General features: G+C 42.7%; 1 protein-coding gene across 4 annotated transcripts in view; it reads left to right on the top strand.

Moving 5' to 3' along the window:
* MYOF (myoferlin) overlaps positions 1 to 20,750 on the top strand; it is a 148,149-nt gene that overhangs the window by 20,403 nt on the left and 106,996 nt on the right. For all 4 annotated transcript variants that reach the window (XM_031461393.2, XM_031461392.2, XM_010974292.3 and 1 more), the window contains exons 2-5: positions 626 to 681; positions 2,934 to 3,025; positions 17,762 to 17,870; positions 20,228 to 20,315. In XM_031461393.2, the coding sequence (XP_031317253.2) occupies positions 626 to 681; positions 2,934 to 3,025; positions 17,762 to 17,870; positions 20,228 to 20,315 (345 nt within the window). The remainder of the gene's footprint in view (positions 1 to 625; positions 682 to 2,933; positions 3,026 to 17,761; positions 17,871 to 20,227; positions 20,316 to 20,750) is intronic.

Here is a 20,750-nt window from a genome sequence, read left to right as displayed (position 1 = left end):
TCAGAAAAAATGACCCAGGAGTAAAGGAAATACCCAGGTCTCTCCTGGTCCTAGAAAGTGTTCACCTACTAATGATCTTGTCCTGGGCCTGTGGGAGGGCATCTAGCTTAATCTTTAAGCTGGTTAGGGGTCTCATCATGTGTAAAGGCAGCATTGGCTTCAGAGCTGAAATTCCGAGTTTATATCAGGCACCATTGCTGTGTTTAAGGTCAGATGTATTTCTTAACTCCTTGGAGTCTCAGTATCCTCATCAATAAAATGGGATACCTAAGGATCAGAAGTTGCCTTCGTTGGCTTCTTTCTGCAGCAGGCTGGGGAGATGTGCAGATGCTGGGAATCCTTGGGCCATTGGTCCATAGGAGTTGGTGAGGGAGAGGCAGCAGGTCCCAGCATTTCTGTGGTTTTGAGTCCCTCACCCCTCAACTTCATGTAGATCTGGAGATGGGAAAACCGTTTCAGGCTGTTCAGGTTGGAAAACTGATTCAGGTACCCCCAGCCTAGGCAGATGAAGGGAAAATGCAGGCACGTCATTGGCCCTCAGGGAAATGGTCTTCAAATGAACAAATGAATGATACATGCTCTGAATGTTTGTAAATGACTGGTATCTCTTGTTTTTTATTTGCAGATGAGAAGAAGAAAACAAAGAAAGTCGATAACGAACTCAACCCCGTCTGGAATGAGGTGACTTCATTGTTTTTCAATTTTGTTTCAATGAATAAGCCACCTTTGACTGTTCCATCTTTGGTCAGAGGTTAACTCTTCCATTTGGAAGGGAAGTCTCTGCATTCCGCGCCCCGCTCCCACCCCTTCCAGCTCCTTTTGTGGTCACAGCAGTTCAAAGAGACGTAACACAGTGACATCCCTTGTACCGTAGTGGTGTGGCAAATGGAGCCTGGACGGCGTGAGAATGGTGGGGTTCTAGCCTGGTGCAGTCGTGAGCTTGCTGTGTGACCTTGTCCGGTTATGCTGCATGCAAACTGGGGCACTTCTGTAGGGCAAGGGGTGGGATTAGATGATCTCCGGAGTCCCAGAGGGAAAGCTCCATAATTAAAACCGTATCTGCCTGTGACTAATCAAGAGTGTATGACACGATACTTTGTGGGTCTGGAAGAGTAATGGCATTTATTGTTTTTTATGTTGATAAAAGTAATGTATTTTTAATGTAGAAAATTTGAAAACTTCAGATCGGCTTAAAAAAATGACTTGTGGTCCTACTATGCAGAAACAACTACTGTTAACATCTCATATAAATAAATGTTTGTTGAGTGGGTATGTTTAATATGATGTTTTAAAATTAGTAAATTAGTATCATATAGCAAATACAGTTTCGTATCCAATTTTTTTCTTACTTTTATATCCTGAGCATATACCCTTATCATTCCACTCAAAAATATTTTTAATGACTATGTATTATTGTATTGAATGGATATAAAACAAGTTATTTACCCCTCTACTGTTGACTTTATGTCTGTTTTATAAATGGTTCAGTGTTTAATATATTTATAGAAATGTGAAAATTTTAATTCTTTCCACTGAGTAGAATTTTCCTCTGCTGACTAATTTTTGAAAAGTTGATCATCCACCCCATTGTTTTTCCAAAAGCCAGGTCAGACCTCCCTGGGTAAGTACAATGTTCAGTGTCTTTGCTGTTTTGCCAAGTCAGCAGGCTGTGAAGACTTCCCCTCCACCAACTGCAAATCCCTTCCTCTCCCAACTAGTTTCAGTATCTCTAGAAGATAAAGACCACACTTTCTCATTGTTGAGGCCAAGACTAAAAGCTTCTTAGTGCTTCTCTGAAAAGCCTTGCTGCTCTCAGGCAGGCTGAGAGGGCATTCCACTTCTATGCAGTTTCACTGGAACCCAGAACACAGCCAGGTGGTCTGCCAGCTCCGCAAGAGCCAGAAGCTTGTCTGGTCCCTGTGGAACCTGTGGATTCTTAGCACCACACACAGAGTCCCAAGACTAAAAGAAATAAAAAAATACATACATGTGTGCATTTAGTGATAACATGCCTCTTTAAATTTGAGCCCAGTCCTTGTGGTCAATGGCAAAAAGGTGTGTGGTCACGTGAGCAGTTATGTCTTCTACAGGGCATCATCCATCTCACCCCATTTTGTTTCCAACACATTTTTTTTCTCATAATGTATTTATCAAGTAAACTTCCCAGTTGCAATTTTATAACTGAAACCAGACCTAAACAAAATGCCAATCCCAAACCCACTGGGATTAATGGACGTGTTGTCATAGGAGCTGTGAGACACTTTCTCCATCCATTACAAACCCATTGCAAGGAGGATCAAATCATCCTCAGTGATTTATTAAACTCATTTATTGCATAATCAATCACAGGAATCACTGGTGCTAAGTTGATTTTTTTTTTTTTTTTTTTTTTTTTTTTAGCATTTACCTTTAGAAAACAATTTACTGCCTTAAGATGAGAAACTCACCTGACTGTAGCACTGACCATGGTGGGACTTAAATAAGAGACTGATGCATTTCAGAAAGTGTTTTTTTAGATTATTCATCTGTTTGATAGTAATATGATTAAGAAAAGCAAGCAATTTAAAAATAACCATCGAAGAAAGCATTTTCACATACACATTTTATTCTATTTGTGCTACAGTTATGGCAGGCGTTAAGGCTAGTTTTCTAACTATAAGACTGGTTTGGTGACTTGCCTAAAGCCGCAGAGCCTAGAAAACGGGAAGCTAGGAGTAACCACCAGGTCCTTGGAGGCTAAGTCTGGTTTGCTTTCCCATGAGCCTTAGCAGCCTCCAAGTTCAGTATTTGATCGCTTTTGTCTAACTCTAAAATTGAGTAATTCAAAAGGTTGTCACTGGTGAAGATGAGCCAGTGTTTAGTATCAGTGCATCTTGTTATATTTCCTGATCCCTTTAACAGCCTTTTTGTTTTCATAATCTTTCTATGGACAGATTTTGGAGTTTGACTTGAGGGGTATACCACTGGACTTCTCATCGTCCCTTGGGATTGTTGTGAAAGATTTTGAGACAATTGGACAAAATAAGTAAGTTGATTTCAACTGTTTTTCTCATTTTACTATTGTTTATTTTGTTGAAGGAACACATCTTTGATGACATAATATTTCCAATATAATAGTGCTGTAATTCTGTGCCCACCCCCTCTCCCCTTTTGAGCCAATATCGGATGTGGCTAATCAGTCCCAGTGCCTTTTTCCAATAACTGCTGTATTCCTAAGAGGCTGTATACACTAAGCCACCAATGGTATATCCAATTTGGCACTTACAGTGAAACCTGTTTATGCTCCTGCAATTTCTTTGTTAATGACTTATAGTCACTGATGATTATTAGAACTGTAGCTTTATTGGACACAAGCAAAATCATTTCTTCTACTGATTATGTGTGACCCACTATGTCTCATTCAGGTTCTGTTTCCAGCCCCACTTCCATTTTCATGTCTCACTGTTTTTTTAAACCCAACAGATTCAAACCGGATTCTTTGTCTTACTGCCTCTACCAGTTTTAAGTGGGAAAGGGTCACAGTAGTGCCCAGTGGTGGCGCTGAGGGTTGTCCCCTGGGTAAAGCTGAGGTTCTCATGGAACAGAATGACTTCAGTAAATTCATCCCAGTCCTTGATCTGGACTTTGGCCTTAGGCTTGGAACTCAGTCTTAGGTTATTGATTCAAACTAACTAAGCTCACAAGAGAACAGTTTTTAAAACCAAAATACTTTTTCTTTAATGTGTGTGTATTTTTTAATTGAAGTATAGTTGATTAGTTTCAAGGATAACAACCAAAATACTTGTTATTTTACAATGGAAATAAATTGCCTGTTGGGGGAGGGCATTTCTACTCTCTAACGAATTTTCTTTCATGTCATATCACATGGGAAGCCAAATTACTCCTTGATTGTAAGATACCATTGATCATAAGCTGTACTATTAAATTAATAACAGGTTTGGCTGGGGGGAGGGGAAGAAGTCTCATATTAAATGCCCATGTCAATTGTAAGAAGCATCCCAGTTTTTAGTAATGTCATAGTATTTAAAAATGTAGGTCTGAGCCCCAGTACATTTGGTATAATCAGAAGGCTACAATGAGAGCATTAAATTGGAATGGATGAGTTGAGATAGGGTGGCCCTATGCCCTGATTTGCTTCAGATAGCCCTGGTTTGTTGTCCCAGCACAATGATTTATGATGTCCCTTTCACTATGAAAAGTAGCTTGGTTTGAACAGTAAATTAGATGGTCATCCTACTCATTGGGGTCTTCTGCTTAATGATGTCAGACAGAGAGAGCCTAGACAGACGTCTACCTTGTGGACAGTGCTTTGACAGGCACTGCCCATGTTCACCTTTTATGAGATCCTTTCTTCCATCTTCCATTGCTGACCAGTGCCCCTTGGGACTGATGCACTTTCTCCTTAAGCAATAGAAATACATTCCAGCAGATTCTGGCCCTACTCTCTTGGACCAAAAAAAAAAAAAAAAAAAACTAGCCTTTTAAGGTTATGTTGCACATCTTAGCTTTGAAGCAATTATATGATTTTCTATCCCCACCCCAACTCCCAGAGGAGAGTTTTATTTCCCATATTTCAAAGTTTTGGGGAAGTGGGTGGTTGAACCTCACTGTAGCCTCCTATCTGTTACGAATAATAGTTCTTTCTCTTCTCTGCTCTCTCTGCAATTGGTACCACTGTTTATATTCCAGGCCCGCTCTCTCCAATAGGAATATAGTGTGAGCTGCATGTTTAATTTAAAATTTTCTAGTAGCCATGTTAAAAAACAAAAAGGAACAGATGAAACTAATTTTAATGATATATTTTATTTAATTTAGTATATCCAATATATTATCACTTCAATATGTAATCAATATTTTGAAAAATCATTAGGACATTTTACATGGATTTTTTCTTTCAGTGTTTGAAGTCTGGTGTGTATTTCACACCAACAGCACATCTCTGTCCAGATTAGCCGCATTTCAAGTGCTCTGTAGCCACATGTGGTTGGTGGCCACCATTTTGGAGAGCACAGCTCCAGACCGCTGGGCTCAAAACCTCAGGTCTGCCTGGATCTTTTCCCTTTCACATCCCATCCAATCTATGGCCAAATCTTACTTTGCCGTCCTTTCCATTGTCTGTGCTATGTGCTTCTTACTCATGGCCACAATCACCAGCCTGGTTGTGCCTCATCTACTTTAACCTGGCAGTAGAGACTGGCAGGCTGGCCTGGGAGCTCTCATCTGCATTTCAAACAATATCACTGCTTTCCTGAATGTTACATTCTCGAGAGAGAGTCAGAAAACAAACAAACATGTGAAGAAACATATACTAGATCAGGTACTGTGAAGTGCTGTAACCTAAGGAAGGAAACTCATAGCCCATGAAGGAAAATAATGCAGAGTAAAAGGATAGTTATTGAGGATGGGGGAAAGTTTTATATGAGGTACTAATAAGCTGACAATTGAGCAGAGACCTAAATAAAGTGAAAGAATGAGCCTTGCAGCTTTCTAGAGAGGAAAGAACATTCCAGGCAGAGATAATAGCAAGTGCAAAGGCCCTGAGGCAGGAGTATATCTGGGGTGTTGGAGAAAGATTGCGGAGGCCAGAGGGCTGGCATGGGGGAAAGGGATGAGATCATTAAAGGCACACATGCGTGGCTTTCTGAGGCATGGTGCAAGCTTTGGATTTCATTCCTAGTAAGATGGAAGTCCATTAAAGTGTTCTGAGTATGATCTGACTTATATTTTAAAAGTCTTGCTTGGGCTTTCTGTGTGGAGGTTGGTTGTAGGAACCAGTTAGGAAGCAGGGAAAACAATACTGGAAGAACTTCATATGTTTATTTTATACCTATTGAAAACACATTGGGGCCTTTGGAAGACAGCAGTGATGGGGATAGGAAAAATCCTCACCCGAAGTCTCACCTTGGCACTTACTTTGGGCATTTGGCATGCATTTCTGGAGATAGAGTTGATGGGCAGTGTATATGGTCCTGGAAATTTTTCTGTTTAATTCTGAATGAAGGAAATACAAGGGGTTCTGTTAGAAGAGGGCCCTTCTAAAGTTCGAGGCACCATGCATCTTGCTGAGATGTGTTGCACTTGATGTTACTATGTCAATTGAAAAAAAAAACCCATCTGGGAATAAGCTGCATGTTTGTCCCAAAAATTTGTGTATTTTGGCCCCAGATTTTCTCCTTGGCTTTTATACTGAAGATTTGGCTCTGTGGATGGGCTCACCGCTCAGTGTGGGAATGTCTTCCACACCTGGAGCAAGGTGGGGGCAGAGGATTTTTCTACCAGCTTAAGGAATGTCTTTCCTGTGGACTTTCCTGTTTCCATGGAGACTGGCTGTGTAAATAGGGTTCTCACTCTCCAGTCTGCAGCCCCAGGGCCTGTAAGCAAACAGCACCAGGCTGCCTGAGTTTGCCTGAGCATCCGCCCTGCCCACACCCACAGGGACTGGACCGGGCGGTCTGGGCACGCACAGCGCAGGCGCGTAGGCAGTGTCCCTCCTCCCCAGGCTCTGGGAACCAGTGGGGCTGTTCAGTGTAGACTCTGTTCTTCCTCACTTTACAGTCATCCAACCAGTCATCTGGGCTGAACTAGGGTGAGAGAAGGGCCAGAGGAGCCTCTTAGTCACATGATGAACATGAAATGGTATTTTTAGCTGAAATGTCAGAGTGGAAGGATTTTCCCAGCAGCTGAAGAATGAGAGTTCCCTTTGCAGACAGGCATTGTGGCTGTCCCTTAGTGAGGACTTAGGGAGGGCGAGGGAGGGAGGGGCGAGGGCGACTCTGAGCCCATCGAATGCATTATCCTCACAGACACCCTGTTTTCCTCAGAGAGGTTTAGGCATCTGCTCAGGATCACACAGCAGCTATGTGTCAGAGTCAGCATTTATATATCCAGCCCTGTACTTTTGACTTTTCCATTATACTGAAAACTTCCTGATCACCTATAGGAACCAAAATGTAGATGGAATAATTGGTTATCTTTAGGCTTAAAGGGAAATAATTTTTCTTTCTAATTTTGAAAAAAAAAACACTCATTGGGATCTCCTCTCTCCTTAGGAAAAAATTTTAAGCAGGCCTTTTATACTATTAAGTAATAAGTCACTTATGCCCTGCAATGGACAAGATAAGTTCAGAGAATAGATCTCATCTCACGTGATCTTCACAATGACCTTGAGAAGAGATGAGACTTGAGGCTTAGACGGCTTGAGGCTAGGACCCTGATCCCTTGAGTTCCTAAAGAAGAATCTTCTTCAGGGGCCTAGAAATGTAAGAATGAAAGATTTTTACAAGTTTTCAGTTGAGAGTGTTTGTGTGTGTGTGTGTGTGTGTGTATATATGTATGTGTTCTGCTCACACTAAGATGATGTAACAGGGACCAGATTTACCCTCTTACCTGACACAACAAGAAAAGTAGGTAAAATACATACAACAGTGGTTTCGGATATTGGACACTGGCAGCACAAGACAGCGATCCCCAGGAGAGGGGTGATAAGTGAGATGAGCCTTATCCGTGCCCAGCTTAATGCCTAGAGAGCATTTGCAGGGTGCGGTGCAGGGATGGGGGACTCGGGCTGGTCACTTGTCTCCCAGAGTTGAGGAGGTGCAGGTGGGAACCTAGAGCTATACACACACACACGGAGACAGAGAGAGAACACTCCTGAGGTTTGCAGAGGGTTCCTCCTGACTCCTCAGGTGATTACTGGTCAGTGAGGAAACTACACGAGGCAGGGAAGTGACCCATCTGAAAGGAGCAGACAGAACAGTTCTTGAAACAGTCACAGGGCTGGGAATAGTTAATTTCCACCATCCAGAGTGGAAAGACCTTCTAATTCATGCGCATTAGGTAGAGTACAAAGAAGGTTTTACCTCAATAATGTGAAGAAGAACCAGATATATCATTATTAAACAGATATGCTATTAGTAGATGATATTATGAGCAGACATGGACAATGAAACAGGTATTACAATCATATCCCGCAGGTTCAGGAAGGTAGAGGAGAGCTTGAGTACGTAGAGACACATAAAAGATCCAAAAAAAGATCCAAATTGAACCTGGAGAGATGCAAATTACAATGTCTGAGATGAAATGACCATAATTATCTAAGAGTTTGCATTTCCAGGAGTCTTATTTTTCCCTCCATATGTTATACTTGTGCATTCAAAACCACCATCACATATGCCCTCATGCAAATGCAGAGCAAAGTTAGAGCCATCACCTGAAGATAAATCATCGGCTTTGCTGAAGTGTGAGTAAGAATGACATCACCAAAGACCTGACCGTATACCTCGGAGGAAATTGACCCAAGTTCTTGCAAAAGAGGTGGTGTGGGCAAGTGGTCAGCTGAGACCATCAGGAGATTAGTTTGGATTCTGACCCTGCTGTTTAGGGTTGAGTGACTCTCGGCAAGTTTCTTCATCTTTATAATGGTGGCTGGAATACTTCCTCAATAAGTGGTAGACATAAGGGCAAATTTAATATAATTAAGGAAAAAATAACTTAAATTTCCTGATGAACAGCATAATAGCTAATATCAGTTGTGGGCTTACCAGAGACCAATAATTGTGCTAAAACTGTTTCATACACAATCACTTTTAATCTTTTTAACAACTCTGAGTCAGACAGGCTTATTGCCATCTTAGAGTTGAGGAAAAATGTGGCACAGAGAGGTTCACCACATTGCTTAAAGGCACCCAGCTCTTTAATTGAAAACAAATGGATTTATGTTAAAATCCTCTTACACAGAGACCAGACCTTCCAAGATATGTTTTCCGTGTGTGAGAGTGTCTTTGGGTTGAGGGCCAGGGTGCCAGGTTGTGAAAGTGAGAGGATAGCACAATTTATACACACTCACCCCCCCCACACACACACAGAGAATGGTACTGGGGGTTATAGAATTAGAAGAAAAAGAGAAAAAGGACAAGCTTGAGTTATGAAGTATTCTAACTAACTCCTGAGGCAAGAGTTTTTTGCTTTTTTGTTTTTTACTTAGAGAAAACAGAAAGACTGTGGTTTGGAATGAAATTCCTTTGCTGGGACAGTATGGTATTGCTTATGAGAACTTTTCATCCTCTGGTGTACAAAAGACCTTATGGTCAAGCTTTTAATACTTTCATCTCTCTGAGCGGTGAGCCTGGCTTCTGGCCTTGCCATACATAATCTTGTCAGTGGGATTTGTTGAGCTGGTCCCCACAACCTTTCCTTTTCTCCCGTGTGGTTGGTGAGGAGAGTTGAGGCAGGTTTTCTACCCGGAGGAGCTTCTCAGACTGTTTGAAAATCCAAACCAGAGGCAGATGTAACTGTAGAGCAGAATTCCCAGTTTGGGGTTCTTTTTAGCTCTATATTTTCAACAGAGCGGCAAAACTATGAGAAAATCAGAGCTGGTTTGGGCTGGCTGGCTCTGGGTGCTGGAGAGGCTGAGCCCCACTGTTGGGGGAGGCCAGTTAAGTAGCTGCCACAGCCTTGCTGGCATCCATTACCATCTCAAGAGTAAGTAAAGGTGGATCATAGCCCTGGAGAGCAACACCCAGACAGACTGAAAGAGAAAGGCATTTCATGACAAGAGCTGTAATTATCTCCTAATTGCACTTGGAGGACCATCCTGTAGGAGGGAAGGCTTTGTAACCTGTAAGTCATTTACAGGCTCATTGGACTATCTTCAATGATGTACCAATTAATTTATTCATTCAACATATATTTCCTAATGCCCACTGTGTGTCAGACACTGCTCCAGGCACTGGGGGTACTCCGTGCCTTTCATGGGGCTCACTTCTGAGTGGCGGGGACAGACAATAAATAAATAAATCCACAAACAGTATATCAGATGTGGTAAATATGGTAAAGAAAAATACAGCAGGGGAAAAAAGGAGAAAAAGATAGGGTGAAGGGTGTGTGCATGTGTGTGTGTGTGTGTGTGTGTGTGTACTGGTTTAGAAAGGTTTTTTGAATAAAGATTTCTTTGGGAGTTTATTTTATAATGAAACATTATATAAGACCTATGGCTTTAAAAATTCATTCAGATTCCACTAATTGGATTTTATGAGAATTTAGCTACAGCAGATGTTTACTTTTGGTCCAACCTTGAAAATAAAAGTTGTTTTCCAAACAGATTCATGGTGTATATAGCTGTGAGGGTGGGGAGAGAGCTATTTGATGGACCCAGAAGAACTGGTTTTAGGAACTTTGCACAATGATCGTAGAGAAATGCCTATGGGTGATTACAAAGGGTTCTTATCTGTTCGTTCATGCCCGCCTGCCCACTCTCCAGCAGATAAACCTGCCTTCCTGTGATTTGGGCTGTGCGTGGGTTTAGACCAGCTTTCCCTGCAAACACTGACCTGGAGTCATGTGTTTTTTTTTTTAGGTCCCTTTTTCTAGAGTAGTATCATCTGAGATAACAGAACAAAGTGAGGTTAAGCACATACCACATCATCATTTTAATCCTTATAAGAATACTATTAGGTAAGAGTTGCCATTACCCCCATTTTACAGATGAGGAAACTGAGCTCAGAGTAGTTACATAGTCTGTGGTACAAGGATGGGTCCTAGTTCTAATCAGCCTAGTTCTAAGGTCTTGCCTAGCTCCAAGTTTTTTTTTATGGTAATGAGCTTTTATTCTTTTTTAAAAAAAATTTTATTGAAGTACAATCAATTACAATGTGTTAATCTCTGGTGTACAGCACAATGTCCCAGTCATAGCTCCAAGTTCTTAATCACTATGTTATGCTGTCCTCCTTACTATATAAGGTCCAAATGCTTGATGAATGAGTGAATGAATGAAAGCTACCACTTTGATTCTAATGAATGAGGGCATCAGACAGAGACAGAGCCTGGGAGTTGTGCTGAACTGTCTGGAACAGGCAAGTACAGATCCAGCACCTTGAGGGCTGAATGAACAGGAAGACTGGTCAGGAGCAAATAGCAAAATGGTAGGATACAGTTATTTAAGAAATAATTCTTGAACATCTCCTGCATGGCAGCCATAAGGCTAGTTAACCTACCCCCGGCCTTGTAGCCTGGCTGTCCAGGAGGATTTTGGGGCAGAGGCTGGGCTTCCAGTCAGCTCCTTCCCCTGTTAAAGTGACGCCATCTGCCATCCTGCGTCTGCAGCAAGGGCTGGGACTGGGAGGGGCTGGCAAAAAGGGAGTCAGTGCAGCCAAATCCTGCAAATCCTGCCACAGCCTCCAGGCTAGGTCAGCAATTCCAAAATCTGGGAACAGAGTTTGTTAACACCTCCACCTCAGGGGGCTTGAACATTACCAGGTATAAGAACCCCTGTGTGGACCAGGAGTGTTACCAAACCAAACTTGGGTCTACATCACGCCAATCTACTGACACGCTGTTGTGGTGAAGGAAAGGGCAGTCTTTACTGCAGGGCACCAAGGAAGGAGGTCAAGACAGCTAATGCTCAAGAAGCCAGGGCCCCCTCCCCACCACCATGGGTTTCAGGAAAGCAGTTTTTAAAGGCCAGGTGAGGGGGTGTGGGTCACAGGGTCTATGATTAGTTTGTGCACAATTCTCCGATTGGTTGATGGTGAGGTAACAGGGTGGGCACAGATTAACATTATCCATCCTTAGGCTCTAGGAGGCCTGGGGGCTTTGTGTTCCTGGTCATCAAGTAGTCTTCCATTTGGTGGGAGTTTTAGCATCTGTTAAAAAAAAAAAAAAACTCAGGAAATGTGCATCCCATAAAATTGTTATCTGGGTATGTGAGAGAGGAGCTAAAGCAGAGGATAATGGGGAAGGGTCTGTCCTGGGAAGGAGCAGAGGGTCCTGCTCGGTTACAGGAGTTTCTGGGTTTTCTAAAACCCCTGCCCCTTTGTGATGAACTGGACAAAGTCCTTAAGTCTCTCTGACAATCCTGCCTGGTGTGGAGAAGGGAGGGAAAGCCACAGGAGGGCACAGGTAACTATCCCTGCTGAGTAGATTTTGATGGAGTTTTGCTTTCTCCTTTATTCCACTGAATAATTGGATTTCTATGCTCGTTTCTCACGTATGAACCTCTATTATCATATTGAATGTGCTTTTGAAAAAATAACACGTGTTCCCCTCTCCCCAGATCTGGCTTTGCCAGCTGCCTGCCCTCCTCCCAGCCCTCCCCTCAGCTCTCCCCGTATTCTAGACCATTGTTTCTCAAACTTCCTGGGCAGAAGAATTGGGTAAAGAAAAAGTCTGACTCAGGGTCCTGGGAATCTGTATCCGCCCTGGTGCTTCTGCTGCAGAGGAGTCTGGGGAATGACATGGTGAGGAAGGGTTTATGAGCTAATCCAGAGGGCCACGGTGGGCTAGTTGGGAGACTCAAGAGGTTTCCCTACTGGTGAGGTGGATGGGAGACCCGGTGCGTGGGTGGGGTTGAGGGGGTTGAGACCAGGGCTTCTGTGGGTGCCCCCGCCTCTCCTACCGTCTGGTGGAAAACAGGGTGCAGTGCTTGGCTCTCCCACCTTTTGGCTCAGGGCTCAGGGCTTGACAAATCCCGGCCCAGGGGAGGGAGCAGCGTGGGGAAGGGTGACAGGGCCCAGCCGAGCATCCCCACTGTCCTTCCAGGCCTGTCCCAAGTGACAGGGCTCAGCTGGCTGAGAGCCCGATGCTTCAAAGGGTGGGCAGGTCACACTGCTGCTGGAGACTGAAGGGGGTCCTCTGGGGAAAGTACTTGTCCTCAGCCCAGCTGAGGATTGCTGTTCCCCCAAGAGGATGGGAAGTTGATACTCCTGCAGCCCCTGGGGCAGAAACAGTGCAACATGTGATTTACTTTCCAGCCTCCAACATATTTTCTCTTTCCTTCATGAGGAAATTTCCAGTCAGCCCTCCTCCAGTCATCCGCGGGGGCTGGGTCCCTGCTGCACTGAGCAGCTCGGCCTCCTGACTGAGAGCGTGGCCAGCAAAGCCCTTACTCACCCCCGCGGCACGTGGCTCTTAACATTTGCATCCAGGCCAATGGGGAGAATGGTTTCCTTTTCTCTTTTTTAAACACACTAGACTCTGTTTTAACAAGAAAGAAACAGTTGAAAGTTCTTAACCAACACTTGCATAACTGTGTTGACCCATTTACGTTAAACTCTTTAGTTCCCCCAAATCGTAACATCTCATTCTTAAGTCATCGCTGCCACAGCTCAGAATTTGTTTGATGTCGCCCAGAAAACCAACTCCAAATGCTGTGGACATTCATGGACTGAAAGGAATAAGAGCATGACTGACTCCTCCTTCATTTCAGACGACATCTGCCGTTTGTTAGCTCCACGAGGAAAACTGGAGAACTAAGGGGCCTTGGGATTCTTTCTCTATAAAGTTTCTTTCTGAGATGTGGGCCGTCTGTTTTAGGCTTGGGTGGGGTCCACCGGGAGACTGTTATTTTTCTATGAAAATACAGGGCAAAGTTTCCCCATTATTGTCACACCGTAATATTTTGGCATATTTCTAGCATTTGTAATATGAAAGAAAAAGGGTTCCTGGTTTAGTCACCTCCTTTAAAGGAAATTGGCTTGTGGTCTGACCGAACTGTTCTTATTCCCTGTGTAGGAGGTCAAGACATCATTTCCCAGTTTCTCACAGTATTTTGTATCCAAGCAACATCACAGAAAATAAAGCACACCAGGCCAGGCATGCCTTCGCAGTCCTATAGAGTTCAGACTCACCCAGAGGGGGTGTTTTCTTTGACTTACATTGAAGGCTCTTAGAAGTTGTAACTGTTTGCATTTTTCTTCAACTCAGCCTAGCTGTTAAAAATATTTGGGGATTAAAGTATTTCCAGGCTTTCATCTAAACACATACTATCAGAATGTGTTTTTTTTTCCAGAAGAAGGAAATTTAAGCTCTCTTTTATGTCTCCCTCCTGCCCTCCCTTCCTCACCCAAGCATAAGAATTTCATGATGAAAAAGCAAATCTTAGGAAACAGGACTAAAGATTTCTGAAAGCAGGAGTTGATGTCAGACTCTGTGATTGGCTTTTATTTTATTTCATTCCTGGTTCATTTTATGGTACACCCCTCTCACACCTTCTCATCGGGAAGGGAAAGCAGCAGATACTGGTTGAGTCAGAATGGAGGTTGTGAAACTATTCAGGACCATAAAGGGCCAGCAGACGGGCTTTGTGTTTTAGGCACACCTGTTCTCTCTAGTTAGCCACAAGCCCCACCACTCCCTATTGTCTCACACAATGCTCACTGTATCCTGCATTTCTGTTATTGGCCTAAATTCTCCTCCTGACACCCTGTGTGAATTTAAGTTTGACTCATGCCATTAAAGGCCAATACTTTTGAGGACATAAAGCTTGCCTAGTATTCTAGATTATTCATCATGGACACATTCAGGATATTTTCCCCCTTAAATCAATGAATAAAGCCTTTAAAAGAAGAGAAAAGAAATATTTAACATGAGATAATTTTCTGAATAGACATATGTAGAAACATCACCTTTATGAGCCAGGAGCAGAATTTTAGAGCTGAAAAGGGTCTGAGAAATTATTTATTTCAATCCACTTGTTTGTGGATAATGAAGGATAATGAAGTGGGCTCAGAGAGTTGGGTAACTTAGCCAAGGCCTTGAAGTTGGGACACAGAATTAGGGCTAGAACAGGAATTGTCTAACCCAGCAGTTCTCAAACTGGGGCGATTTTGCCTGTCCGGGGATAACTGACAATGTGTAGAGATGCTAGTGGGTAGAGGCCAGAGATGCTACTGAACATCTGACAAGGCACAGGACAGCCCCCAAAATAAAGAATTATCCAGTGCAAAATGTCAGTAGTGCTGAGCTTGATAAATGCAGGTCCAACCCCAGCCCAGGCCTCTTTTCACTTCAGCGTTGTCCTGGCATGCTGTTTTTTGTTGTTGTTGTTCTAAGAAGTTTTTATTATTGATAGAGACTCAGGTCATCTTGACTTTAGCAAAAGTCGGTCCATGTTCAAGGGTAGAGTGTTATTCTTTTAATCGTAAAGTTAGGTTATGAGTCACAGAAATGTGAGGAATAAAATCCAGTGTGTTTCCATGTTTTTCAAAGCGTGTACCTCATTTAGACATTTAATACCAGTCAGATAACTTTTAAACCTGTGTTTTCACATTTTGTTCTTACTTTAAAAAACTGAATTAGTCAACCCGTTGGCCTACTGTTTTCTTTTTAAAATATGGAAAGACATTCTCCTCAGGCTCACACCATGTGGGGCTGAGGGAGATGTGGCAGAGATTTTGCCAAAGACTCTCACCTTGTGTGGGAGGTTTCCCTGTTTCATCAGGTGGGGATGGAGTCATGACCAGACTCTTGTCCTCAATATTTCAGGGGAATAAAAATCCAAGTGAGAAGAAAACATATTCGTGTAAAGAAAAATCTAACAAACATAACAAGTGAACATGCATGTGTTTGAAAAATTACTCTGTAAAGTCCTCTCAATTCTCAGCACTGACTGAGAGACCTAATTTCTGTGTTGACCTAGAAGGGCTGAAAAATTCACTTTTAATCCTCTGGAGGCAGAAGTTTTCTTTTCCATTACCAATAACTGACCCTGCTTGTGCTATTAGAAGGGTGAGAATCCATCACAGTGTTGAGCATCTTGTGTGGTGGCCTGTCCAAGACGGTGTGTTTCTTCTTCTAAGAAACCATGTGCAGTGGTTCACATCATTTGGTAAATTGGGCGAGACAGGGCTCCGTAGCAATTTTCTGGTCTTGTGCAGTAAAGTATGTCTATTCATAGAAAGTGAAATCACTTACTCATACTGTTGAGTCACTGGATGTATGTGATTGGATGGCAGACCCCAGGTCTACAGTGTGGTCTGACTTCTGAGGTCTGAGTGGGGGAGGAGAATACAGATATATGTCAGTTCAAAAATAATGTGTCCATGTTGACATCAGCTTTCACTTCCTGATTTTAAAAGAAAATGTACAACATTTTAAAATTAAAATGAATATTTCTCCACAAGGTGAACTTTCCCAATTATTATTTTTGCCTGAGAGTCCAGAGCTATTTTTATGCTCAACTATGATTTCTTCACTGTGGGTTTTTGATAGAAGGAATCTCTTCTATCACTTGGAGGACTTGATACTTAGTTTTCTGTTTTTATGCTAATGCTATGATATGCTATCATATCCGCTATGAGTTAGTATAAGTCGCTGCCAATGTAGACACGGTATAAGAAAATAACATTTAAAAATTCTTCCTATTTCTTTTTTCCTTTTTCAGTATCCATAGTGCGAACACACCCCGGGGCTCTCTTTCCTTTTTGATTGCATTTCACAAAGGGAATTCCTTCAGTTCACCCACTCTCTTACCTTGTTGCTTGTTATAACCCCCAATTTACAGACTGTATCCCACAGGTTACATTTTTACATTGACTAACTCCCTGGGGAAGTGTATTCAACAAAGTTTTTTGATCACATGCCCTGACTACGGAAGTATTTTGGGTATTCATTCTCAATATATGTAGAGTTACTCTTTCCTTCACTCACTAAATATCTATTAATAAGTGAACTATGTTCCAAGCACTGGGGTTGGAGGAGGGGACAGGACAGGGAGCAACCCTGCCTTTTGGGAGCTTCACTCTAGTAAGCAGGGACACAGGGTACCTCTGTACCAATATGTTATGTGCACTGAGAGGTAAATGGTCAAACCACAATGAGATATTCTCTCACACCTGTCAGAATGGCTATCAGTGAAAAGGCCACAAACAACACATGTTGGCGAGGATGTGGAGAAAAGGGGAACTTTTGTACAATGTTGGTGGGAATGTAAATTGGCAGAGATACTATGGAAAACAGTATGGAGGTTCTCAAAAAACTAAAACTAGAACTACCATATGATCCAGCAATTCCATTTCTGGGTATTTATCTGAAGAAAACAAAAACACTAACTCGAAAAGATACATGCACCCCAATGTTCGTAGCAGCATTGTTTACAATTATCAAGATATGGAAGCAACCTAGGTATCCATCAACAGATGACTGGATAAAGAAGATGTGGTGTATATGTAATGAATGGAATGTTATTCAGCCATAAAAAAGAATGACATTTTGACATTTGCAACAACCTGGATGGACCTGGAGGTGGATAAAGAAGATGTGGTGTATATATAATGAATGGAATGTTACTCAGCCATAAAAAAGAATGACATTTTGACATTTGCAACAACCTGGATGAACCTGGAGGGTATTATACTTTGTGAAATAAGTCAAACAGAGAAAGACAAATACTGTATGCTGTCACCTATCTGTGGGATCTAAAAAATAAAGCAAATGAATATAACAAAAACAAAAGAGGTAGATGGGTAAGTGGTAGAGGCTGAATATAGTCCCTCAGGGTCCAGGAAGAGAGAGAAGTGTACACATCCAGCTTTCGAATACTGCTCCAGAGATTGTGGGTTAGCAAATTGCCCCATCAGTAAGCTGGAAACCTACTTACACTTCAAGAAGTTCTCCTTTGGGGAGGCATTTTTACATTGGGCAATGTTTTATGGGTTCTTTTAAATTTCCATTACAGAGGAATACTTGAATTTTGTCCTACTTTTCTCTCTTCCTAGATTCTGGGGGGCTGTATTCAATCTTTCCCTCTCACCCATCGACCTCATTCATGACATGAAATTTCACAGGCACCATAGTTTGGCTCTTGAAATGACTACTTGTGGAGAAGTGATGGCTGATATGAGATGTTTACAGCCAAAATACCCACAGGGGAGAGCACAGAATGGCCCACATTTTGTTATGAGTCATTTTAATGATAACAGATGAATAGGAGTAAATGGAAACATGTCTCTTATGTAGGTTACTGTGTGCTTTCTCGTTTCTCCTGCAGATTAATTGGCACGGCAACCGTATCCCTGAAGGACCTGACTGGGGACCAGAGCAGATCACTGCCCTACAAACTGATCTCGCTGCTGAATGAGAAGGGGCAAGAGACTGGGGTGAGCTTTCCCCTCTTGTTGAATGGCTTTGAAATGAGGTGATTAAGCAAAGGTTCAATAAGAAAAGAGTGTGAAATTATATTTAGCTTGCTACACACACACACACACACACACACACACACACACACACACACACACACACAAAAATGGTATCACCTTATCTTGTACTCTCATCACAGAATAGCGATTTTCTGGGGCAAAATGCTATGAAGAGAGTAGGTCCCTCTCTTGGTACAGCTTTGTTCATATTCACTTGGGGGTTAACATTTGTGTGGTGAGCATAGCTCTGTGTGTCAGACACTCTTTGAAACATTGCACAGAAGATAATTCATTAATATTACTTTGGAATATTATGATGTTAATATCATGATCTTTATTATTGCATTGGCAGCTGAATGTTTTCTGATCACAGCCTCTCTAAATAAGTACATCTTGATATTGTCTGAAATAAGACTAAAAGGGAGAGACTCTTTTTCAAGTGTGCTTTAAAAACTGACTCAAGCATCACAGCTCTCAGATTTCTTGTGATTGCTAACAAGCACTATAAAGCTACCATGCTTGTCCCATTAAACTCTGATCCTTTAATTTTCCAAATGATTTATTTCGCTCGGGAGCCTGGGCAAAGGGAGAAAACTTAAACCTCAAGAGGCCTTCCCTGTAGGCAAGCACTCATCATCAATGCCCACTAGGAATGTCAATTTTGCTGGTCCAGTATCCAAAACTTACAAGTTGGCTGTGAATTAGCATTGTAATCTTAAATGTAAATTGGGAACGTTGGCTGTCATCTCTCTACCCAAAACCTGGCTGAGAGCAATGATGCTAAGGAAAGGTGGTACAAGTCAGTGATTTTTCTGGCTTTTTTTTTCCTCTTTAAAGCAGAAAAGAGCATACCCTGAAATGGCAGAACTATGGTGATTGAATGGAGTAAGGACCTCAAGTCCTGGCCCCCTGGTATCTCCTCATCCCTGTTAGGGGGCCCTGGTTTGAGAGTTTGATTCTTTGATTACATTTGTCATTTGAACCTTCCATGATCTTTGCATTCAGTGCTCTTTTCGTGGCCTGGTTGTAGCCGTGAGATGCTGCTCTTATGATTCTCTGCCAAGAATCTGCTGTGGGGGCGTCATTTATTATCCTGTTCAGTGTCTCCCAGGTCATAGTTCCTAAGCTGGCACAGAATGTGCTGATCTATGAGGGAGTATTCACTGATGAGCAGACAGGTGGGAAAGACAAGGACAATATAGGGGTTGGGGTGTGTGCGTGTGTGTATCACATGTAGCAAAAGTCGCAAGTGAAAGCGTGGGATGCCCATTTAAACTTGAATTTCAAGTAAACAATGAATGATTTTTCAGTATCAGTATGTCCCAAATGTTGTCTTGTATTTTATCTGGTAACTTGGGTGGGGGGTGTGGGTGTGGGTGTGTGTGCTGTCCTTATTTTCAAAGGACTCTGTTTATTCTGTTTGTCCTTCTGCATTTTTGCTCTTAAAAGTCCTTTATTTTATAAAATGATCCTAACAGTAGATGGTAGTTATGGGCATGTGTTTGGCAAAATGAAAGTCGGTGACCCTGTGTTGAGTCCCCTGTAGCGAACTTTTTTGAAATTTTGTCGCGTCGAAATATAAAAGTGTAAGAAACTCTGCCCTAGAATAATGCCCCATGTGAGCAATTCAACTTAGATTTTTAAAGTGGGAAAAACCTTATCTCCTATAAGGAACTAGTATGTTTCTTCCTTTCTGATCATGAAAGCTGCATGACATTCTCTGATCTCCTTGCCCTGGCTCTCAGCCATCTTGGGGGCACATTTCACGCAGGAGGGATGACACTTACTTCAACTGCATGATTTGCATATTTGTTTCCTCTTTACTCAGACTTGGTTCCCTGTTTTAACCCTATTTTATGAATCACGTTGTTCTGTAACTTTGCTAGTCACTCAACATTCTTTTTAGAGACAAGTGTGAAAATCAATTTTGGCAATTAATACGAAATTAAACAGATAAGTCAATCACTTAAAATGAGCCTCTGTGACTGTAATTCTGTGAGAGGATCTCCATCCTAGGAAGGAGGTTCTTTGCAAGTTCATGCTTGCTTGTTGCAACTTTCCTCCAGTTTATGAGCAGTGATACACTTGGCAGCCTGTACCAGGTAACTGCTTTCCAGGCACTCCCACTGCACCTGGGCTCACACGTGGGAAGATATAAACAGTAGAGGTGTCATCCTTCTCTATCTCTCTCTCTGGCTTTCCCATCCCTCTGCTCACCCCTTCTAGAACTTTTCCTTCTGCTGAATTGGTTTGTGTTGAGTCCATTGCATTTTGATGCCCTGCACTGATCCTGTCTGCCATGAATTGCTTCCACCCAGGCCACCATTGACTTGGTGATTGGCTATGAACCACCTTCTGCTCCGCATCCAAATGACCCCAGCGGGACCAGCGTGTCGGGCATGGGAGGTAAGCTGACCCCTCTGAAGGCCCAGCCTATACCTGAGGGCATCTACTACAGACACACGAGGACTGTCCAAGGAAGCTTTCCTTGTCACTGTATCATCTGTAGCTCTCTGACCACCTAGACAGGGCCCTGTGAGGCAGGTGGAGCTGTCCTGTGTTGGGACATTACAAGAGTCTACAAAATGTCCTTCAAGGCCAAGGGGACAGCAAGACAGTCCCTTCCTGAGCAGCCTCATGTGAGCCTGTCCAGCACACAGACTCCAGCAGAAGGTCCCAGGCCAGGCTTTGCTTCAGGTTTGTGGCTTCCACCTCATACGGTGTTACCTGGTTGTGAGTCTCAGGAGTGACCTCTGCCCTCCTCACATGTCTCTTCACTCCTAAAGCAGCAGGCTGTGCACTCAGCACCAGTCTCCTGGTTGTTGCCCTTGGATTGGAGCC

The sequence above is a fragment of the Camelus dromedarius genome, chromosome 8, assembly GCF_036321535.1.
Source record: "Camelus dromedarius isolate mCamDro1 chromosome 8, mCamDro1.pat, whole genome shotgun sequence".
Classification (NCBI taxonomy): Eukaryota; Metazoa; Chordata; class Mammalia; order Artiodactyla; family Camelidae; genus Camelus; species Camelus dromedarius.
This window is presented reverse-complemented; position numbering and strand designations above follow the sequence as displayed.